Source organism: Pinus tabuliformis, chromosome 6 (genome assembly GCF_031772625.1).
Source record: "Pinus tabuliformis cultivar Carrire ecotype Pingquan chromosome 6, CPIR1, whole genome shotgun sequence".
Lineage (NCBI taxonomy): Eukaryota > Viridiplantae > Streptophyta > Pinopsida > Pinales > Pinaceae > Pinus > Pinus tabuliformis.
In genome coordinates, this window is record NC_142292.1 from 1,443,389,811 (window position 1) to 1,443,413,245 (window position 23,435).

At 35.7% G+C, this 23,435-nt stretch overlaps 2 protein-coding genes across 3 annotated transcripts in view; one reads left to right on the forward strand and one right to left on the reverse strand.

Moving 5' to 3' along the window:
- The window catches only part of LOC149264036 (putative magnesium transporter NIPA4), a 182,231-nt gene extending 173,601 nt beyond the window's left edge, over positions 1 to 8,630 (forward strand). Inside the window, exons 8-10 of one of the 2 annotated variants that reach the window (XM_089427459.1) lie at positions 7,385 to 7,459; positions 7,646 to 7,769; positions 8,009 to 8,630. In XM_089427459.1, coding sequence (XP_089283585.1) covers positions 7,385 to 7,459; positions 7,646 to 7,769; positions 8,009 to 8,106 — 297 coding nt within the window. In that variant the 3' untranslated portion in view covers positions 8,107 to 8,630. The remainder of the gene's footprint in view (positions 1 to 7,384; positions 7,460 to 7,645; positions 7,770 to 8,008) is intronic. The other variant, XM_089427463.1, reaches the window with a different exon arrangement.
- A 12,604-nt stretch (positions 8,631 to 21,234) lies between these two features.
- Positions 21,235 to 22,365, reverse strand: LOC149264037 (uncharacterized). The gene has a single exon (XM_089394196.1). It carries the CDS (start codon positions 22,363 to 22,365, stop codon positions 21,235 to 21,237), a length of 1,131 nt encoding a protein of 376 aa, XP_089250322.1.
- Positions 22,366 to 23,435: the final 1,070 nt, after the last annotated feature.

Sequence of the window (23,435 nt, forward strand, 5' to 3'; positions counted from 1 at the left end):
ACACGAATTTTCAAAATAAGCAACTCTGGAATCCATACACCAATATGTCGTTTTCAAATCAATACCCTTTTTTTGCTTCGCCGATAGCGACATATCAACGAAGAGCAAAAATCAAGTTACCCAAATTCGATGCTAACGAAAATGTAGCATTCTTGGCTCAATAGAGCAGAAGAATATTTCTAGATTTACGATATTGACAATGATGATGAAAGGATTATGCATGCTTCCATGAAAATGGACAACGAAGCATATAATTGGTATATCTGGTGGAAGAAGACGATACTTGCCATCAATTGGAGGAAATTTAAGGATGTGTTCTTTAAAAGGTTCCAAGGTGTCAAGGAAGAAGAGTTCTTCTCAACACTCACCAGATTACGACAAAAAGGAGATGTGGATGAATACACTCGAGAATGGGAGACTTTAGCAACACGAGTACCTAGATTATTAGAATCTCGTCTCATTCAATCGTACACCTCGGGACTTAAACCCCATTTACAAGCAGAACTTGAGATTCATGACATTACATCGATAGAAGTAGCAAGACAAAAAGAAAAAGTTGCTGAAAAGAAATTTGAAAAAATACTGTGGTCAAAGGCTGAAAGAGTATATTCGAGACGGAGATTTCCCCAGTCTACGAACACGGATAATACAAAATATGTTCCACCACATCTTTGTGAAGGAGACAAAACAACATGGGAATGCAAAGGATGAAAGAGGGCAAGTGGAATTGTGGTGAAAAGTGGGACCCTAAACATTGGTGTGCTAAAGGAAAAGAGACCAAAAACTTGTATAAATGCGAAGCAACTATTGACTCAGATAGTGATGAATCAAACATAGAAGAAATCGAAGACTCTCCGGAATTTTCTCCAAAACTAGATGACGAGAGCATTCCGCAAGTATCACTATCGGCCATGACAGGTATATCACAACCCCAAACATTAAAATTAAAAGGACATATCAAGAAGAACAATGTGATGGTTCTGATCAATACTGGTAGCACCCATAATTTTGTGGACTCAACCATGGCAAAGAGACTCAACATTTTTTCATTTCCTATGCCCAACATGAAGGTTATGGTAGCTGATGGTAAGAAAATTGAATAGTTAAGAAAATTCCATAAAGTCAAATTGCAAATTCAAGACTTTAATTTAGAATCTCCATTCTACATTGTACCATTAGGAGTGGATGTGGTCTTAGGTATCCAATGGCTACAAATCCTCGATACTTACTTTGCCAACCATCAAAAGCAATTTATAAAATTTAAACAGGAAGGGCAAAAATACAAATTATATGGGTTTCCTGCTATTTATGAAAATAACCACAAATTAGCCTCTGTTGAACCCATAGTTTCCCGTTATTGGAAAACCAGGTCAAACATTTGGTGGGAAGGCGACACACCTATAAATATGCAAATTATTGAATTATGATAGTGTTGATTTTTCAAGTGCAATATAGACAAGCACAATTTCTGAAACTAATAATTACTTCCAATGATATTGTTATTACTTTAGCACATTCCAGATTATCATTAAGCAATTATACTTTCAGAAATTTCAACCATAAATGCAATAATGACAGTAGGATCATAAAGAGACAAGCAAACACAAGAGACAAATTTTTACCTTGGGAAAACCCTAACTAGGGAAAAACCTAACAACCTTTTCTTAGGAGAAATTGTCCAATTCAACAAGAGATACAATCTGATTTTTCTAATCAATTTAGGTCAAACTGACCACAAAACCAAATGGGTCAAACCTGGTCAAACAGACCAACATTTCAGCCTTCCTGCTGCTGCCTCTGAAATTTGGTCAACCCTGGTCAACAGGGTCAAATTTTGGCCTCCTGCAGCTCCTCCAAAATTCAGTCAACCTGTGGTCAACTGCCTAGAAAATCTTGGTGAAACAGTCAAACCCTGCGGCCACACGTGCAAGCTAACCTGCTGGTCAACACTGGTAAAATATAAGATAAACTCAGCTGCCACAGATTATCCTCCAAAGAAAAACTCAGCTGCCACAGATTATCCTCCAAAGAAAAACTCAGCCTCTTTCCTCAGCTCTTTTCATGTATGATTAGAAGAATAGATGTGTAGGAGATGATCCAAATTGCTCTTGAAGTGATGAGGTTGAGTGGCAATATATAATGATTAGGGTGCCTGAATTGGTGTGTCTTTTTACTGAGCTGCCTTGTACTTTTTGGAGGGCCAACTTGACTTTTGGAGGAAAAATAATTTCAAATTCAAATTGAACTTTTCCCTCTTTTATTTGGAGCCAACTTGAATTCAAATTCAAATTCGTATTTTCATTCTCTTTTAATTTTTGTGGGCTAATGCAATTGAACAATACTGACTGCAGCTACCAAAACTCAACAGATGGAACTCTGTTACCATATTTTAGAGGTTCAACATTCAAGGGAATAGTTAATTCTTCTGCTGATTGCATGAAGGCATGATCACTATTGTCTTTGAACAGATGAGTTGATCAGGAAGATGCTCAAATACGAAGATAAGGATCCATATGATCACACATAGACAGGACAAACACAGTGAAAAAGTTTTATATTAAAAGGAGAAAATGTTATAACGTCTACTAAGTTCTAGTGCTAGTAGTGTTGCTATTTGATTTCTACTGCCGAACTAACTCACCATCGACTCAATTAATGACTTGATATTCTGTAGAAAATTAACATGCACATACTCAGAGAGATGAAGTTGGAGAGATAAGAATAAAAAATAGACTATTATTAATGTTGCAGCATTAGGTATACCACTAACATTATGTCCCATTGCAATTTCTAACATCCCATTGTTAGTTGTTAAGATGGTTTAACCCAATGTTATTGGAACTGAAATGGAACCTGTAAAATCGACCAATTCGATCTTTTTTGGAGGTTTCCAGTCAGAACTGGCCTCCTAAACTGGAATAGACTGTTTTCGATCTGAGGTGGTCAGAACTGGTCGCCGGTTCAAGACAAAACCAGTCAGAACTCGCTGGTTTGAGTGGTTTTGTACCAGAGAAGTAACTCCCCCCCCTTCCCCCCCATGAAAATTCCAAACTGGAATCCTATTGCAACAACTGATATTATTTCTCCTAATTGTTAATTAATTAACAATTTATCTGCTATGGAAAATATCGAAATAAATACACTACAATCTTCACAAATAAAATTCTGCAGAAAAATAAAACACTGGAAGCTGAGAAATGCTAGAACACACATAAAATTAACACAACTATTTTTGGACAAAAGTCCTTGGAAAAACCCAACTTGGGAAAACCGATGCATCAATGAGAAATTTTGGGTAAAACTGGATGCCGAAATCTGGCAATCCTACAAAGAAAAATATTGGCAAAAATCTAGTGAGGAATTTTCCTCACCCCACAGGCAATCTCTCGACACAACTTGCCTTCAGAAACTCGGCCCTTTGACGCTCTGCGTCAACCTTTGCGCTGCTCTGTGCAGCTTGCTGGACGTCAAGCCTCTGACTGGTCTTTGATGAATTCGTTCTGCCTTCTGCTAGCTGGAAATATGCTTCTCCAGCTCTTTGGGACTCCTTCCCAGCCTCTAGAACTGAAGACGTCTCTCCCTCTCAGCAAATCGAACTTGCCTCTAGAAACTGTTGTGCTGCCCTTGCATCAACTTCTCTATGGCTCTTCTGCCTCCTGCAAATGCACTCGCTGGATCTGGAATGCCTCCTCTAACCTCACTGTCTTTGCCCCTCACTCACTGCTTTGATCTCTAGCGCTCTCCAGCAACTGACTACTACTACTCTGGACATCGATCTGCCAAGAAATCGAACTGCTCAAGTGTCTCAAGTGATTTCTCCATCACCACATCTATCTCCTCTTATAATCCTCTGTTGGAGCACAAACAGCGAAGATTAAAACATAATTGATGACTAGGATCATCTCTGGATCGATCCGTGTGAGTTTCCAGATGATTCTCGCCTTGACTTAATTAATATTGATTAATTAACCATATTCCCTAAGTTGAGACTTGGGAAATATTTAAAAACTGGTTAATAATCTAATTAAGTCATTTCTAGGGGGAATTTCTAGAAACGATTTCTGGGCTTTGGAGATCTCGTATATTTTAGCCTTTTCACCAAATTTCGTGGCTAGAACACATCCGATGCTACAAAAACTAACACCCCCGTGAAAAAAGGGCCAAAACTTAAATTAAAACCACACAAAATTATAAGCCTACAACTACTTGGATCAGTTACAGCTGCTTCCATGGCCACAGGATAAAGATATTGATGTTGCACCTTCAAGGACATCAAGTCAAGATGCCAAGCCATATGAATGCAGAGAATGTGGAGGATTTAGATTCAGATAACACAGTAGTTTGATTTCATTGTAGACTATACTATGATTATTTTTGAACCTTGCAGTTCATTTAGAGCCTCGATGTTAATGTATTTTTGTTCAGTATGTATTAGACTCGGTATCGTTTTGCTATATACACCCTCACAATGCTATATACATGACAAACTTTGGATATTCACTGTATGATGGTTTGGATTTACAGGGATGTACAAGAAGATATATTTTTATCATCAAAATTTGATTATTTTTATAGTTTTCTGTTTCTTTTCCTTTTTTTGCTGGTTCCAGTGCAGTTTGGGTTTTCGGGGTCAACCACCTAACTTCTGACCACAACATCTAAATTTTATTTTTGCTCATTTCACTATTTTAAAATGACCATTATACAAGCTTTTACTACTAAATATTATTGGTGTCTTAGTAATCCAACAATGCCCCAAACAAGAAAATAGTATTTCTCAGGTTTAAACTTTAAACGTGATACCTGCCCATGCAAAAGTCCAAAATTTTCAAAAGTATTTTTTTGCAAAGAAGTGGAAGGCTAGAGATTTATTTATGTGAAGACTGCATATTGGTCCAGCTCCATCCCTTGATCCACCCAGCTTCTCTCCATTTTCAGATTTGTTCCATCATACTGCCATCTCCTTCATTTGGAACTTCGAAGGCAGAGCTCCACCAAATCCACCTAGTCGATCATCCAAATCTATTAGATTGCCTTCGCCCCCATGCATCATTAAGTTGAAGGCAGGATTCAGATGGTTCTGCCTTAGACAATCAATTAAATTACGCATTCCAATTTCTGGAGACTGAGCAGTTAGAGATGGTCTTTACTATTTATTGTTTTCAAAATGACGTTCCACCACTTTTTTGTTTGTCTTCCTTTAGATAAAACAGACTACGGATGTAAACTGAAAATGTTTCTTACAGGTCTTCTGAAACAGTGTGCTTAAGTTTAGGGATAAATACTTTGTTACGAAAACTGTGACCAATACAATCATTTCAACATTTTAGTATTTCTTGCCCCAGTATATTTCTGCTAAATTTTATAGTCTATATGATTTTTTTTTTCCAAGTAAATACCTTTGAAGAATGTCTCTTATTTTCTCACTGCCACTTCAACAATTTCTCTGAGGCATCTGCTATTTGTCTGAACTGTCTTGACTCTTACAATTTCTCTGAGGCATCTGGTATTTGTCAACTGTCTTGACTCTTACAATTTCTCTGAGGCACTGCTATTTGACTGAACCGTCTTGACTCTTATGTTAGAAATCTGTATGGTGGAATCTGACATATATACCTGCTATGTCAGTCTGGTGTCTGGATTCTGGTGCGACCACAACAATGTCAGAATATCTTTGATGTCTGCATTTTTCTTTTTTCACTCTGCAAAGTACGTGCATGTCAACGACGATTCTGTGTCCTGGCAAGTGTCCAGACTCCAAAAAGCCTTTGGAGATTTGAAATGTCTTAGAATATGTAAATAATAAATATGTAGCAAATTGGATGTTTTTACTTGCAGGGCCATACAGTTCATGTCTTAAGACAATCTTCTTCCATAATGGTCATGCCTTAATGAGGGTGTCTACAAGTCTTCAATCAGGGCATTAACCTTTGTAGATTTTTCAGTCAAATGGTGTTCTTTGAGATGGATGTCTGATCTACTGGACTCACATTGAAAAATACTGGTGCATCTTCTTCTATGGTGTCATTCAGGTTTTGCAAAATGTTTCTGCATCATGGCTACTTGTCTGCAAATACTGTCACATCTTCTCTTGCATTTATGTTGCTGTATTGCATTCTGCAAATTTGTTGTGACATTGTTCTGGCAAAGCATGCCTTAGTGGATGGAAATCTATTTTGTTTTGCTGTTGCGGGCTACCTTTGTTTGTCATCTCTTGCTTAAAGTGAATCTTCTCTATGCTCTGGTGCATTGTGGGCTTCCCATCTACACTATTTCCTCTGCTGGTCGTCAATGTGGATATGCTGTTTTATCTGAATGCAGATTCATCTCATCGCAGCTGTACATCTTCATTGTCTTCCCTTAACTGTCACATTTCAATATTTTTGAAGTCACAAGTTTTCTATATTTTTTAAATTCGTGAGTTCTCTATATATTTTGAATTTATACAACACATCTGCGCACATCTTTTGGATGAACCTAAATAATAAATTTTAAACTCTAGACATGTAAATAATTTGAAATCAAATGTAACTTTACTCGGTTCTCATGGTGATTTTAGATTTGCATAACTCTAATCATATCCTCGTTTGTCTGAGACAATAATTGCGATGTTTGTAATATATTGTAGAAGTTTTAGGTGCACACTTCATAGAGATGAAGTTGAAGAGACAAAAAATAGACTTTGAAGACGAAAAGAGACGAAAAATAGACTTTTATATTACTGTTGCAGTGATACGTTTCATTACAATTTTGTAACATGGTCAAATTGTTTTATTAACCAATTTTGTAACATTGTTAGAGTATTAAACTTTTCGGAGATTGGTTCAACAAACACTCGGCTTATTCCACCAAAGGATCAAATTAAGCAATAAGATGACATAAGTCAACTTCCAACAAATCAGTAGAAGGCTGTAACTAAAACTTCCCTTTATTTTCCAAAATTTCCTTAGATTTCCTAGGTTCAGGGATTGGCCAAGGTTCTGGGGTCACATTCTCCCAAAATGTGGCATGTGAGGTCATTGGGCATATTGGGGTCTCTCCTCCACTCTGTTCAGAAGAGAAAATGAAACTCTTAGGATGCTTATTTTATTCTTTATTAGTGCTGTCCAATCATCCTTGGGGAAAAGCTGACAGAACTCGGGGCTAAGAACTTTGTCCATCACCACACCCTGCCTGCATGCACTGCCCATGATGGCCCCCCCATGCCCCCTGCTAGTTATTTGGAGGGGACTAAATGTGCCATACTGTTGCTTGACCAAACCAGTCACTCTCTTGGTCACTAATGCAGAAGAGAAGATTGAACGTTTGTGACATTTGGGCCCCTAGTGGGCCTGCAGCCCTAGCTACGCTGACTCTCACCAGAAATCTTTCTGAACCTGAACAGAGGCATCACCTCCAAGCATCCATCAAGATCAATCTTCTTTCTGGACATATTTTGTTGAGGAGAGTATATTCGTTGGTATGTATACACACCTACTGACCCATCAGCATGCACAGTGCACACGTGTATTTGTGATATTATTTTTCTAGTTCTCTTTAATGCCAGGTACCGTTCTACTTCTAATCTAAGAACTAATTTAGATTTCCATTTGATTATTGTTTTAGGAGTAGTCACTAATCTTATTTTTTTTGGTTGCTGTTTCAGGACTGGGATAGACAAAACCCATCTCAGATTGTGACTGAAATGTGTGGTTTTGTTACAATCCTTTCTGGCACCTTTTTACTCCATAAGACGAAGGATCTTGGTGATAATTTATCCTCAGGAATCGGTATGGTTCTCATTGTTGCTTCTCTATCATCAACAGCATATTAACTTCCATGGTTCACCAACATATGTTCATTTATTCAGTCTTATTTTTCATATTCAGTCTCAGTATTTCTTTGCTCTCAGCAGTGTAGTACTTTCGATTGTCTCAACATTTTCTTGATCTTTTCATCTTATCTTTCAATACTTCATGTGTTGCATTTAGCCTCATTTCTAATTTGCATCTTGAAGTTGTATTCATAGGTCTTCAAGCTCTCTCTTCACGTAAGCGCCCTGGGGACAATGACTTCGCATCTGAGGATATTCCACTTCGTCGACAGGATTCCTTTAGGGCAACTTAACATGTTCATATGACATGCATGTTGGATGATTCTCCCAGTTGGTATTGACAACAGTGTCGGAGGGCAGTTATTTTGGAAGAGATTTGTTTGGTTTCACTCATTAACGATGACTTCAATCCAAATTCCAGATCTGTTGTACAGAAGAACAGGCTATGCAAATCTACAGATATTGAAATGGAATCATGGATGCAGAGTTGAATTGCATAAGCTGCACTTCAGGTTTTGTTACGATCAGTCCAGATCCTTTTCCTTAATAATCTGGAAAGAGCCGGCTGCTGCTTTTTGGCAGCGTATAATTCACTAACATATCCATAAAGAATTGCAAAGCTCTATTGTTTAATTGTGCATAAATCTCAATTGGCCAAGGCCAATTACATTTTTGTCTAACCAAATATTCTTGAAGACAAATGACACTTTCTGGTTCTATTTTTTCATTCATTATAGCAGCAGTTACAGACATGCAAAAGGCAAATCTCTATTGTAGATTTTTATTATTTGGTTGATTTTTGTTCGTCTTCGCTCCCTTCGCTACTTAATTTCGAAATGAACTTTGTAATTGTTAGTCATCTTTCGTTTTGAAGAGGCAAAGTGGAGCCTTCTTAAGCTGCAGACAGCACTGTGTTCTACTGGAAAACCTGGTTAAGTTGAACATGCTTCAGTACTTCCCATTCTTGTTTGCTTTGTGCCCACTTCAGGAACCTACTTTTAATTCCCTAATTTTCCGTCATTTCGTTCTAAGTTGATTTATTAGTAATATCTTTATTTGGAACCCCAACAGTTCGTTCTACATGGGGTCAGTATCTAGTTGAAATCGCTTGAAAAGATGAGTGATATATTAATCATCTCAGCTGGTTCTGCAGCGAGGCACTCTGTTCTAGTCTTCTTGTTGGCGATGCATATGCCCACAGTTCCATCTTTTGTGATACTGGTGACTAGAACCCAAGAGCATAATCACATTCTCAAATGCACTTTCATAGTTTATAGTCTGATATTTCATCAAGTAGGATTTCTGAGATTAGCTTTTGGCACTGTCATTGTCTTGTCTGCACTTCGCTCGGTGAATTTTGCCGTAATTGATTGACTTCACTGGTAGTAATTTTGAAAACCTTTTACAAAAAGTCTAAATTTAGCAGGTGATAATGATAAAACAGAAGTCTCTGGCTCTGAATTAAATCAAGTCAATCATGCAATTCATTGATTACTTAACAAAATAAAAAAGTAAAAGATAATCTGTTTAAAGTTGATATAAAAATTCTAATGGGAAGGGTTCATTGTTGACAGCCTCTTGGCAGGTTTTTTTAACTGTTGCTGCGGTCAACCCCAAACAAATGATCTGAGTTTCTCAGATTTAAGATATTGCGCTTGAGCTGAAATATTTGCTCCAAGCTTTATGCAGTACGTAATTTATAACAATTATTTTATTTTATTAAACAAATTAATAGAACTTGTTAATTATCTGTAAAAGTCAATTGAAACAATTCGTCATGAAAATTTGGAAGGAGAATATATATGCCAGAAATTTACTATGTTTATTCAAAAGATTAAGATTATAATGGTACGGGTCTTTTGAATAAAATCAAATTTAAAAGTTGGGAGAATATATTGATGAACATTGGTTCAAAATGAGATATAAGGCAAAGCACTTAGATTTTAAAGGAAATAAAAAATGTATGATTGAATTTTGTAATTTTGATTTAAAAAAACTATTTTATTGATAAACTTGTATGCTGTGAATTTAGCATATTTATTTATATTAAATTTTGTATTTTTGAAATTTTGATTATAAGAAAAACACAACTTTTACTTTGGAAAATGGATTTTTATAAATACTTTTAAAGAAGGATATATCTGTTGATAATTCAGTATATTTAGTCAAGCTTATGTTGTATTCTGCATTTAAAAAAAATAATATTTTATATTCTGCAGTTGAAGAAAAAAACAATAATATTTTATGATAATAATTTTTTTCCAAGAAGGATATATGTTGAGATTTAGTGTGTTTATTATAGTGTAGGGATCTTGAATAAAATTGGATTTAGTATGCAGAGAATATATTGATTAAGGCTGGTTCAAAGTGATTTATTTAATATTTATTTATTTAATTGATTAATACTTTAATATTTATTTATTTAATTGATTAAGGCTCGTTAAAAGTGATTTATTTGTTTTTATTTATTCATTTATTTTTTTCATGGAAAAGACTTGGACATTGAAGAAAATGTGGTTTTGTATTATGAATTTTTATAAAAGTTTTATTAGATACAAAATTTAATTGAAAACTAATTTTGATATAATGTTTAGTTGAGGCAATTTGTAAACATTTCATATTTTATTTATGAAAATATCGATGTTAGATATAATAATTATAATAGAGTTGTGTGTATTGATGTTAGATATAATAATGATAATAGAGTTTTTTTACAGCAGCTATGAGGATGCTTGTTACTCTACTAATGGGTGTTTTATTATTTTTTAATTAAAATATTAATTTTATATGACAAATATGAAACCAAACATGAGGAGATTGGCTACTTTACTAATAGGTATTTTATTATTTTAAGTAAAATATTAATTTTATATAATACAATATCAAAATAATCAAGATGTTATTATTATAATAATGAGCAGTTTTTTGTTTTTTTGTTGGTTTTTTTTTAAAGTATCAAACAAAACATAATAGATGAACATGATACAATATCAAATAAAATAGATAAAAATAATCTCGATGTTATTATGTTAATGAGATTTTTATTTTTATTTTTATATTTGTAGTATCAAACAAAATAGAATGGATGAAAATAATCAAGATGATATTTTATTTATTTATTTTTTTGTGCGTGGTTCACGGATATCTTTGGTCAATGGGTGGCGCTACGTCCACCAGAAAAATCTGGGTTGATGCCCTTCGGACTACTTGTTGACACCTAATCCTTGTGATGGGGTGAATTTATGTAAATAAATAAATTAAAAATATGAACAGTCATCGGGAGATGAACTGAACAGTCTCTCCCTCATGTATATAATGAAGACCTACCTTGTAGAATAATATACGAATTAGTTTTTTCTTTGTGGAGTTACTGCCTGGCCTGACATGGTATGAGAGCCAGCTTCTTTCTTAGCTCTTATGTCCCTTGTAACTCCCTAGTCTGCTCTCCATATAATTAGCTGCTCCTGACATGGTAGCTGCCCCCTCCATATTGTCCACATTGTCCATGCTGTCCTGACTGTCCATAAATGTTTCATAAAAGAAGCGCTGTTCTGACATGGTAATTTTAGCGTTGTCCATCCACAGTTTTTTGCTCAGAAAGCGTCCTCTCCACGGTTATTCTCGCTATGGTTTTCACACAGTCAGCGTACACCGAAACAAACACTCCCTGAGTGCTTCAAACTGACGATTTCGCAAACTCGAAGTTCGCTGCAGCGCACAACATTTGGCGTCTGTGGAGACTTGCGTTCGAACGCCATTGATGGTTTGCTGTTGTTCATTGTCTTTTATATGCATCTTGACTAGTGTCGGGCTGCTTGTTTATTAAATCCCCTCCAATTTTTTTTTTTTTTTGTTTATCTATGTTGTTCATTATCTCCCATGGGAAATCATCATCTCTGCTATGATGTTTCGAATACAAAAGTGCCGGCTACAATACAAAGTGTCCTCTCTGTTATTTCTTCAGTTACACCATCGGATAAGTGTAGGATATTGTTCTTATGGTTTGGTCAAATGCTGCCATCACTAATATCATCCAATTGAATTATATAATATGTCAGGACTATGTTCTTCGGCCTTTTAGTGGACGCAGTGCTTTATGCTGTTGAGGGTATTTTTTTGGACTGAGTATACTGCGATATTCTATACTTTAACATTGTGCAGATGAATGCAAATTGATATTTGAGTTTGCTGTCCAGTCACATCAGAACTATATTTTTTTCCATTAAGAGTAAAAGTTTTGCAGCAAAAGTTTTTTTTTGCTACAGTATGCATTCAATCATATCCATGGTGGGAATAGTTCTCACTAGCAAGGAGAATGATCCTGAATGGTCCCAGATGATAAAACACACCCTCATTTTCAATGAGTTGTGGAAAGGAGTGTGTGTCGAAGACGAAGACAATGAACCAGTACAACCTACCTCAGACAAAGAGCTCGTCATTTGGGAAAACAAGAACAACAAAGCTTATGCATTAATCGTAGCATCTGTAAATGAAGAGGTGAGTCGCCATATTTTGTCATATTCAACTGCCTTTGAAGCCTTAAAAAAGCTGAAGAACTCCATGACTCACATTCTGCACTTGAAGTTGTTCAACTCATGATTAAACTCTTCACTCTTGAACTGCAAAATAATGATCCTCTTGCTCTTGCATCTGAAGTAAAGTCTATAATGCATGATATCAAATCCACTAAGGTTGAATTGGATATTCCTCTTATCGCTTTTCTCAAGGCACTTTATCCTACTTACTCCAATTATCTTGAGTCATTGCAAGCAAATGGAAATCTCAAAGATATAACTTTTGACTCTCTTGTGAAAAAGTTTGCTAAAAGAGAGAAAGCTTTTGGAAAGAAGACAACCCCTGAATCTTCTGAAGAGGCTGTGTGCCTTGCTCATAAAGAAAAGCATCCTGCTCAAAATTCTACAAGAGGAAGAGGTGGTCGAAGAGGAAGAGGAAGATATTTTAGAGGCAGGGGGGGCAGACATTCTCAAGGAGAAAAGGCAGATTTTCACTGCATTCGCTGCAAAAGAAATGGATCACATGATGCCTCTACATGCAATCTACCGTGGGACAAAATTGAGCAGAAAAGAAACCAACAAAAAGGTAAAACTAATGATACAGACAAAGGTAAAGCACTTGAATCCGCTCACTATGTTGTGGCACAATGTAACATTGGAGTAAATGAAGATTTATTTAATGCTTCACTTGCTTCTTGGAAAAATGACTGGTTGCTTGATTTAGGAGCAAACTGCCACATGACTCATAAAAAAGTTTTTTTTGAAGATTTCACTGACAATGTTTATGGAGCAGTATACTTTGCAGACCAACCAAAAATTAAGCCATCAGGGCTTGGCACAATCAGGCTTAAACTGCGTGGTCTTTTAGACTTTCTTCTGCATCATGTTCTATATCTCAAACAACTCAAGAGAAACTTGCTGTCCTTGGTCCACATCCGCCAGCAAGGTCACTCCATTCATATTCATATGTTTGATGGCAAGCTTGAGGTAAGAAAAACATCTGACCACTCACTTGTCATGAGGGGAATAGAAGAAGAAAGGCTTCTCAAGCTGCAAGGAACCTTTGCTCATGCACAACATTTCTCATACAATTCTTATCATGAAGAAGATACACTTCCATCAAGTTTATTATGGCATGCTAGATTTGGACATTTGAACTATGACAGTGTCCGCTTGTTGAAGAAAAATGGTGTTGCTGGTTTGCCTACAATTCCTAGGAAACTTAAGCAATGCGATGCTTGCATTCTAGGAAAGCATAACAAACAGTGTTTTCATGATTCACATTCAAGAGCACATAGAAAACTTGAACTCATTCATTCAGATTTATGTGGTCCAATGCTTGTTCCTTCTGCAAATGGAAATAAATATATCATGACATTTATTGATGACTACACCAGAATGTGTTGGGTTTATTTATTGAAGAACAAATCTGATGTTTTTCAAACATTCAAGAATTTTTATAAATGGATTGAAAATGATGCAGAATCTCATATTGGGTCTATTCACACTAATAATGGAAAATAATACACATCAAATGAATTTGAAAACTATCTTCGCCAACATGGGATCAAACATCAAACAACTGTGTCTTATAATCCCCAATAGAATGGTGTAGCTGAAAGAATGAATAGGACAATCTTAAATATGGTACGATCCATGCTCTTCTTAAAAAATGTAAAGATAATGTTTTGGGCTGATGCTGTTCTATGTGCTGCATATATAAAGAATAGATGTCCATCTAATGCTATAAGAAACAAGACTCCATATGAAATGTGGTATGGACATGTTCCTTCGGTAAAGCATCTCAGGGTCTTTGGTTCCACCTGTTATACCTTGATACCAAAGGTACATAGAAACAAACTTGGTGCTAGAATTCGTAAGTGTATCTTCCTGGGGTATTCAAATACCTCAAAAGCATATCGCCTCTATGATGAAGTAAATAAGAAATTTGTTGTATCTAGAGATGTAATTTTCCTTGAATCATCCAAAACTGACAATGTTGTTGAGCGGCAACTTGATCGCTAGGATAGATTCGCAAAAGCAAAATCATTTCAAGAATTTGATAATCAGATTCCACATCTTGAAGGGGGGATTCCTATATTAGATCAACATGTGGAATCTTCTTCTGAAGAACACTCTCCCCCGCATGAAACTCCAACAACGAATGATGCTTTAAGTGATGTAATTGATAGAATTGGGAGACCCAATCTTGATTCAGTCCCAACTCAATCAACGGAGCAGCGTGGACCATCTGAGAAAGGCCCCAAAGTGGCTGACAAAGACACTTGAAAGTGTTCATTCTGATGAAGTTGGAAAGATAGGAACCAGAAATTCAAACCGACAAAATGGAGGTGATGTAGATGACTCTAATTCACCTGTTGATATGGATGTTTCTTATGATTGTGAATTGAACTTGTCTACAGATTTTGAACCATCTTTCTTCAAAGAAGCTGCTTCTCATGATGAATGGAAAGAAGCGATGCAAAAGGAGTATGATGCCTTCATAAAGAACGACACTTGGAAGTTGGTTGATCCTCCATTAGGAACCAAACCAATTCTCTGCAAGTGGGTCTACAAGAACAAGTATAACGCTGATGGCTCACTTGACAAGCACAAAGCTAGGCTTGTGGCAAAAGGTTTTGCACAAAAGGAAGGGGTCGATTATGAGGAGACTTTTGCCTCCACAGCAAAATGGGCTACCATCCGGACACTCTTTGCACTAGCAGCTCAGAATGGTTGGAAAGTCCATCAAATGGATGTAAAACCTGCTTTCTTGAATGAAGATCTAAAAGAGAATGTTTTTATGTCCCAGCCTGAAGGATTCGCTGTGAAAGAACATGAACATAAAGTATTCAAACTTGTGAAGTCCCTGTATGGCTTCAAACAAGCACCGCGAGCCTGGTATGAAAAACTAACTGAGCATCTTCTGAAACTCAATTTCAAACATTTTGATCTTGATGATGCAACTTTATTTGTCAAGAAAGTTGGCAAAACAATTGTATATCTTGTGGTATATGTAGATGATCTTTTGATGACAGGGAACAATGAAAGCTACATTGCATCCATAAAGAAGGAATTGGGGAAAAGTTTTGAAATCACTGATTTGGGCTATGTTCATTACTGTCTTGGCATTGAAGTAACCCAACATCCAGAGTCTATATTTCTGTCTCAAAAGAAATACATTAGAGATCTGTTGAACAGGTTTGGCATGACAGAGTGCAATCCTCTTACTACTCTAATGGAACAAAACTTAAAGCTCACATCTATTGAAAGAAAAGAATTTGAGGATGCAACAAAGTATAGACAGCTTGTAGGAAGTCTCAACTACCTAACTACTACCAGACCAGACATTTCCTTCGCTGTTGGAATCCTCTCTAGGTTTATGCAAAAGCCTTGTGAGGGACATTGGTCTGCTGCAAAAAGAGTTCTAAGGTACTTGAAGGGAACTCAAGACTTTGGAATCAAGTATACACAGGTGGACGACTTCAGCTTGATTGGATACTCTGATTCAGACTTCGATGGGGACAAAGAAATTGGAGTATCAACTTCAGGATATGCTATGAGTCTTGGATCAGGAGCTGTTTCCTAGAGATCACGCAAACAATCAGTTCTAGAAAATTCCACAATAGAAGCATAATACGTGGCAACAGCTGAAGCAACAAAAGAAATTGTGTGGCTCAGGAAAATTCTTGAAGATTTGCAGGTAAAACAAGTACAATCAACTCCACTCATGATTGACAATACCTCTGCAATAAAGTTGGCCAAAAACCCAAAATTCCATGATCGAACGAAGCACATCAATACTAAATGTCATCTGATTTGACATCATGTTGAGGCCAAAACAATCCATCTCTTTCATTGTTCCACAAATGAGCAAATTGCAGACATCTTCACCAAAGCGCTTGGAAGAGAAAAGTTTGAACGATTTAGAATGATGCTTGGACTCACCAACATCCCTTTAGATTAAGGGGGAGAACGTTGACACCTAATCCTTGTGATTGGGTGAATTTATGTAAATAAATAAATTAGAAATATGAACAGTCATCAGGGGATGAACTGAACAGTTTCTCATGTACATAATGAAGACCTACCTTGTAGAATAATATACGAATCAATTTTTGTTTTGTGGAGTTATTGCCTGGCCTGACACTACTGTAAGACTTAACACCAAGAGATTTCGGGAATTGATCCTGTGACCTCCCATCTAGCGAGGCCCCGACTTGACCGATTGAGCTAACCCTGGCTAATCAAGATGATATTATATTAATGGGGTTTTTATTTTTATTTTTATAGTAAAATGTTAATCTTGTATGATGCCATTCAATCATGATAGAAATTGTTTTTTATAAGATATTCCATTGTTAATCCTGTTAATCTTGTATGATGCCATTCAATTATGATAGAAATCATTTTTTATAAGATATTCTATTAATGGTTTTTTTTTTAAAGAGAGAGAAAGCAAAATGTTAATTTATTAATGGTTTTATTTATTTTTATATATAGAAAATAAAATGTTAACTATGTATGACGTTATATCATCTTTTATAAGATTATAAGAGAAATATTATTAAAAAACTAAGTTTTAAACAATTTTATCATAGAGAATGCTAGTTTTACACATTATGATATTGTTTTATGCTTTTTTTTTTTTAATTCAGAACAAAATTAAAATTAATATTTTATTATGGCATTTTTTTTAACATCATGAAATTGTTTTGTATTCTCTTTAATTTAGAAAGACATTAATATTTTATTATGGTGTTTGGATTTTTTATTGAATAAAAAATTATATTTGTAAATAAGCTGTATAATGTTTTGTTATTTCTAGAATTTCGATGTGTGAATTTCTTCTTTGAAAACCTGTTATCAACTGTCTTAGTCATTAATAGGCTGTCCTGTGGTGAGTCCTTTTAAAACAGAATAGATGAACATGATACAATATCAAACAAAATAGAATAGATGAAAATAATTGAGATGTTATTATATTAATGGGTTATTTATTTTCATTTTTACAGTATCAAACAAAACAAAATAAATGAAAATAATCAAGATGTTATTATATTAATGGGTTTTTTTATTTTTATTTTTATAGTAAAATGTTAAGCATGTATGATGCAATTCAATCATGATAGAAATTCAATCACGATAGAAATCGTTTTTTATAAGATATTCGGTTTTATTTATTTATTTTTATATATAGAAAGCAAAATGTTAATTTATTAATGGTTTTATTTATTTTTATATATAGAAAATAAAATGTTAACTATGTATGACGTTATATCATCTTTTATAAGATTATAAGAGAATTATTATTAAAAAACTAAGTTTTAAACATTTTTATCATAGAGAATGCTAGTTTTACACATTATGATATTGTTTTATGCTTTTTTGATTCAAAACAAAATTAATATTTTATTATGGCATTTTTTTTAACATTATGAAATTGTTTTGTATTCTCTCTTTAATTTATAAAGACGTTAAAATTTTAATTATGGTATTTGGTTTTTTTATTGAATAAAAAATTATATTTGTAAATAAGCTATATAATGTTTTGTTATTTATAGAATTTCGATGTGTGAATTTCTTCTTTGAAAACCTCTTATCCACTGTCTTAGTCATTAATATGCTGTCCTGTGGTGAGTCCTTTTGGTTTTCTTATTAATATGTCATTATTTATTTGAATATTCTTTATTTTGAGCCTTCTTTCTTTCTGCCTTATTTCTTGCTTCCCGAAAGCCCCCTTTGTTACACAATATTTTGTCACACCTCCTACACTTCCTCGTGACATACCCTGAAGTGCCTAAAACATGACCATCATGCACTTCCCCCCTCTTTGTTCCCCCTTTTAGTTGATCATTTTGATTGGGTGACAGGGCAGAGTTGTGAGTTGTTATTATCCTCCTTACCCAAGTTCCAATCCTACCAATATTGACATGCTCACTCCTTCAAAGCCATGTCTACATAAAAGATAACCGGCTCACCTAGACATTGGTGGGTATTTCGTGGATGTAGCCAGTATCGATGGTACAATCAAATAAAGAAAATATTATTATTTCTTCCCATAATTTTTAATTGTTTTTTTTTAAGAAACATGTAGTTTTTATATTAATGCAATTGGAAAATGGGCCAGTGCCATTACATTCAGGAATTGTTCTTCTTCATCATCGTTCAAAAGTTGTTTAGAAAACATCATATTTCTACCTTGCCTTTGTCTTACTAATTTTCTAACTACCCTTATTACATACAAACTCCAGAAGACTCCACTATATATCACAAACTTAAAACACATTTTAATCAAAATAGGTATAGCTAGCCATTGTTGTCCTTTTCAGCTTGAGGGCTTCCATCTTACCCGTTCTATTTTGCTTCCATCTACTGCGGGAGCCCTGAATCCAAAGTTTGGTCCAAAGGATCTTCAGGTTGAGAAGCGGTCTGCTCACCAAGAGGGGAGATTTAAGGGATCCCAAACACTTCTTTAAGAACACCCAGAGTCATTGTTTCCACTTTTAACTTCCACTTTCAGATTCAAATCATCCATCTTGGTTAACATGTTGTCCGCTATTAGCTGAAGACGTTCAACACCCTCACACAATGCTTCTAGATTCCTTGTAATAAGAGCGTAGTGGGAGCGGGCTTTTAGAGCCACATGATCACCAAGCTTGGCTACGAGGGCTGAAAGGTTTGCCAATTTTTCCATCAATTATTCTTTACCACGATCTCTGCAACTATCCTTGCTTGGAGGCACCATTCTGCATTGCACTCAAATTCTTACATAGACCGATGTGTATTTCATGGCCAACATACACCACTTATATTCCTTGGCCTGGTCTATTCCCGCTCTAGTCTCATTCTTGTAACATTGAATGCCATTGTCCCTTCCCTACATACTCCTAGCACAAATTTCCATCACTAAATCCTTCGCCTAATGTCCAAGCTCATACAATTTTAACTGCGCCAGATCTAGTGGAGTACTAGTTTGCATGCCCTTGATATGAGGTATAAATGAGATGGGGATTAGACTCCACCTATTTTCGAACATCACGTTTCTCACCTTGCTCTCATAGCTGGTTTCTCTTCCTCCACGACCCAACTTGCGAGGATGCCATCCGCCAAAGACCTTCCTTATCACGAGATTACAGTTTTCATTATTAGGCTTGACAAGCCTTAATTCTCATCTAATCATACCCTCGAGGGTGGTTACTCGGTAAATATTGGATACATTCATATAACAATTTAAATTCATGGTATGTGAGATATATATGGGTCTCCTTGATCTTGGATTATTATTTCTTGTTCAAGAGTTGCTCCCCTATTTGCTTGCTCGTCAACACTTGGTTATTTTCCCTTTTAATGTGGAAGAAGGCTATAGATTCAAACTTCTGAATTTGCAACCATATTTCGAGGAACATCGGAGGTAGGTTCTTCTCTATGAGGTCTTTGGCTTTGTTAAACTTTTGAATAACTATCATTGAGTCCCCAAAGACTTTTAGCTGTAGAATCCCCTTGAATGGGTAATCTTCAAGCCTTGCCAAAGAGCTAAAGCTTCCGCTTTGTTAATTTTTGCCTTGCCTAACCCCAATCAAATTTTGTCTGTATTTCTTCATCGGGGCGGTAAATGACCCCTCGCTCTTGCCTCCTCCAGATTGCCTTTCAAGGCTCCATCAAAGAAACATTGATGGTGCCCTTTTCAACATTTCCACGCCTTCAACTGATCTCCATCGCCTAATAATGAATGGCTTGACATTGTGTGTCTTCAAGTTGCCAGCATGAATAGATGGTTTACTTAGCTTCAACCATTCTTTTTCTTTAGTCGAGAGTTCTTCCAATTCAGAGGGTTCATATCTCCTGGAAGAGATGATTTCACAGTGAAGTTTGAGATGCTTTCAAAGTAGAAGAAACAGGGTTAAGCTTTATATTCTGGAATATGGATTGATTTTGGGTGAGCTAAATAGACCAATGTATATATTTGGGAATGGTGGCCCAACATCTAACAACTATTGATTTTGTCTTTCAATGCCAATGATACTGCGACCTCCAATTTTCAAACATTTCTGTCCAACCTTGAGGAATACTTTGGATTTGCCCAATAGGATTCAAAGCGATCTTCCACATCTCTATTGAAAAAGGGCAGCGACAAAAGACATGTATTATATCTTCTTCATCTGTTTCATAAAGAACACAATGTGAGGGGCCATGAATCTTCCTTTTTTTTAGATTTTTCGTCGTCAACACCTTTCCACCTTTCCATATACTAATTCCCAGCGAAACAAGTTGATTTTGGGGATACCATCCTTGTTCCAGATTTTCCCCATATTCTAGAAATAAGAGGATGGGGAAGGTGACTGATTTTTATTTTTTTATTTTTTATTTTATTTTATTTTTATTTTTTTTATTTATTTATTTATTTATTTTATTATTATTTTTATTTTATTTTTTATTTTATTTTTTTATTTTTTATTTTATTTTTTAATTTTTTTAATTTTTAATTTTTTTTTTTTTTTTAATTTTTTTTTTTTAATTTTTAATTTTTAATTTTTTTTTTTATTTTTATTATTTTTAATTTTTTATTTATTTATTTTTTTTCAGAAAGAAAAAGCATGATGTATTATATAAGATATATAATGAACATATACATTTTACAGATAGATCTTCATAGGGGCTATTTTAGCCGACTTTGGATTTTCAAAAATTGACCAGCCCATTGAAGTGACACAAGTCGCTGTAAAAAAACATGATAACTAGATACATTGATAAAATAGAAGCATAAAGATCTCTCCAAAGAGAGAAACAAAATTCAGAAACTTGTTCAAGAGATTCCAAATTTGCTTCAGCCATAATCAGAGTTGTATGGAAGAAAAGACCAAAATACTAAAGGCAGATGCAAAACTAGAAAACGAAGATTTGAAATTAAGAGCCTGGCAAGGAAAAGTCCTGGATAGAGAAAATTTCCTTGCCAGATTTTACCTTCATATACCATATACCTTGCTCCAAAAGGAGACCTTCCTTTGATAAGGTATCTGCTTGCTGATTCTGTGATCTGAAAATGTGCTGGATGGAGCATCCTTCCAATTTCCTCCAAAGGAACCTGATTCTGTCCAACCAACCTGTAAGGTGAGGGCTGCTGATGTGGCTCTTTCCTGCTACAAAATCAACCATGACTTTTGAATCTCCAAAAATTGACACAGACTGAATGTTAAAGAAAAGGCATATGGATAAAAGGCTTGCAAGGGCCATCGCCTCGGCTTTACTATTCGTGCCCTTTCCTCCATTCCAGGGAATGAGATATTGATCTTTTTCATTCATGATAATGTGAATGCCACAACCACATGAGCCATTCTGAGCAGCACCATCGAAATACGCTCTTGGAAGCATTGAGAGATTTTGTGCTTGCTCCTTCTGATTACACTTTTTTTGCTTTTGTGGTTTTTGTGGTAAAGAGTCATAAAGAGCAATAATGTTTTGAAGAGTTCCCATAAAAGGCTCTTTACTGTCATTAAAGATAATTTTGTTTCTCCATTTCCAAATACACCATAGAGCAATGATAATAAGAGGCCTCCAGGATTCCTTTTGCCCATTCCACCATAGGAAAGCTTCTTTAGTAGAAACATGAGAGATATGAGGAAATTTATATAACTTTGCCAGATCTTTCCATATTTGTTGAGTTATACAGCAATTGAAGAACATGTGGAAATTGCTTTCCTCATCGGACTTGCATATTAAACAGAGACCTGGGCCATGCCAACTCCTCTTTTTCAGATTCTCCCATGTTAAATTTTTATTGTGGAATACAAGCCAGGAGAATAGAATCGCCTTGGAAGGACATCCCGATTTCCAAAAGGCTGGTGGGAAAATCGGCCTTGGTGGATCATTCTTTATCCCAATCAGATTCTGATATATATCCTTAACACGAATCAGGGAGATTCCTTTTAAATCCTTCCAAATAAGGACATCAACATCCCGCGTACGGTATATGCCACAGTTCCTCAAAGAAGTTCTGAGATTTCTCCATTGCCGAGCTAAGAGATCCGACATCCCCATACTGTCCGCCTCTTTCCAAAGAGGGAAAGGGCCCTGCCATTCAGCTATCAGCTTGTCCCAAGTGAAAATTCCTTTTCTATGGAAAAAATTTAGGAGAGATTTTGGCAGGATGATTTCCTCCTGTCCACCCAGGAAAGAATCAACTCCAATGAGAATCCGGCTACCAGATTGAAAACTCCAAGTTAAGTTGCTTAAAAAATACTTTTCAACCTTACTAAAACTCAGCCATATTGCTGACCCATAATTGGATCCAATCCTACCCTGTCTATACCAATAAGAGATATCTTTGCTTGCCATGTATTTCTTTTTTATTGTATTGTTGGGGAAAGTGACTGATTAGAGTTTCATACCCTTTTACATTGTAATAATTCTTCTTTCCTTCTGTCCAAATTCAACAGTCCAATCGATTGGAGGCTATAGGCGCGAATCATTTAATGTTATAATAAAGGCTAACCACTGTTGTGAGAGGTATGGTGGACAATTGAGACATTGCCATCATTTCCATGGTCCCTCTTCATCCCATTATGAGATAGCGACAATCCTATGAAAGCCCAGTTCTTCCATCCAACTTGCCAGATCCCTGACTCCTTGATCTTCTCTAACCAGTAAGGCAGAGGGAACCCAATCCTTTCATAGGTGAATATGCCTTCCATTCCCAGAATGCCAACCCAAATGGTCCAAGACAGACTATGGGAGTCCACAATTTGCATAGTTTCCAGATCTTGGTTCCTTGATTGGTCCAATTTTCTCCCTCCAACCTTAGTAATTGATTCTTATGGAAGTATTTTCTTAAGAATTCTTTTTTCCACCATTCCGTGAGTAAGAGAGAAGACGTCATAGCGGATTTGCTCCCAAGGCTAAGTTCATATAATCAGGCTCCTTTATTGCCAATCCTCCTAGTTTTTTTTGGCAACGATATTCCAATTTACAAAAATGAAATCATTTCTCATTCTTTTTCCTGCCTTGCCAAAGAAACTTTCTAATCATGCTTCTCATGCAAAGAATGATTCTCTTGGGGGCAAGAAGCCCAGAGCCTATATACGTAGGGAGGCGAGAACTAATTTAATGAG

Bases quoted from the DNA above. Each gene is read 5' to 3' on its own strand.
- LOC149264037 (XM_089394196.1), bottom strand. From the start codon at position 22,365: ATGGGGATGTCGGATCTCTTAGCTCGGCAATGGAGAAATCTCAGAACT.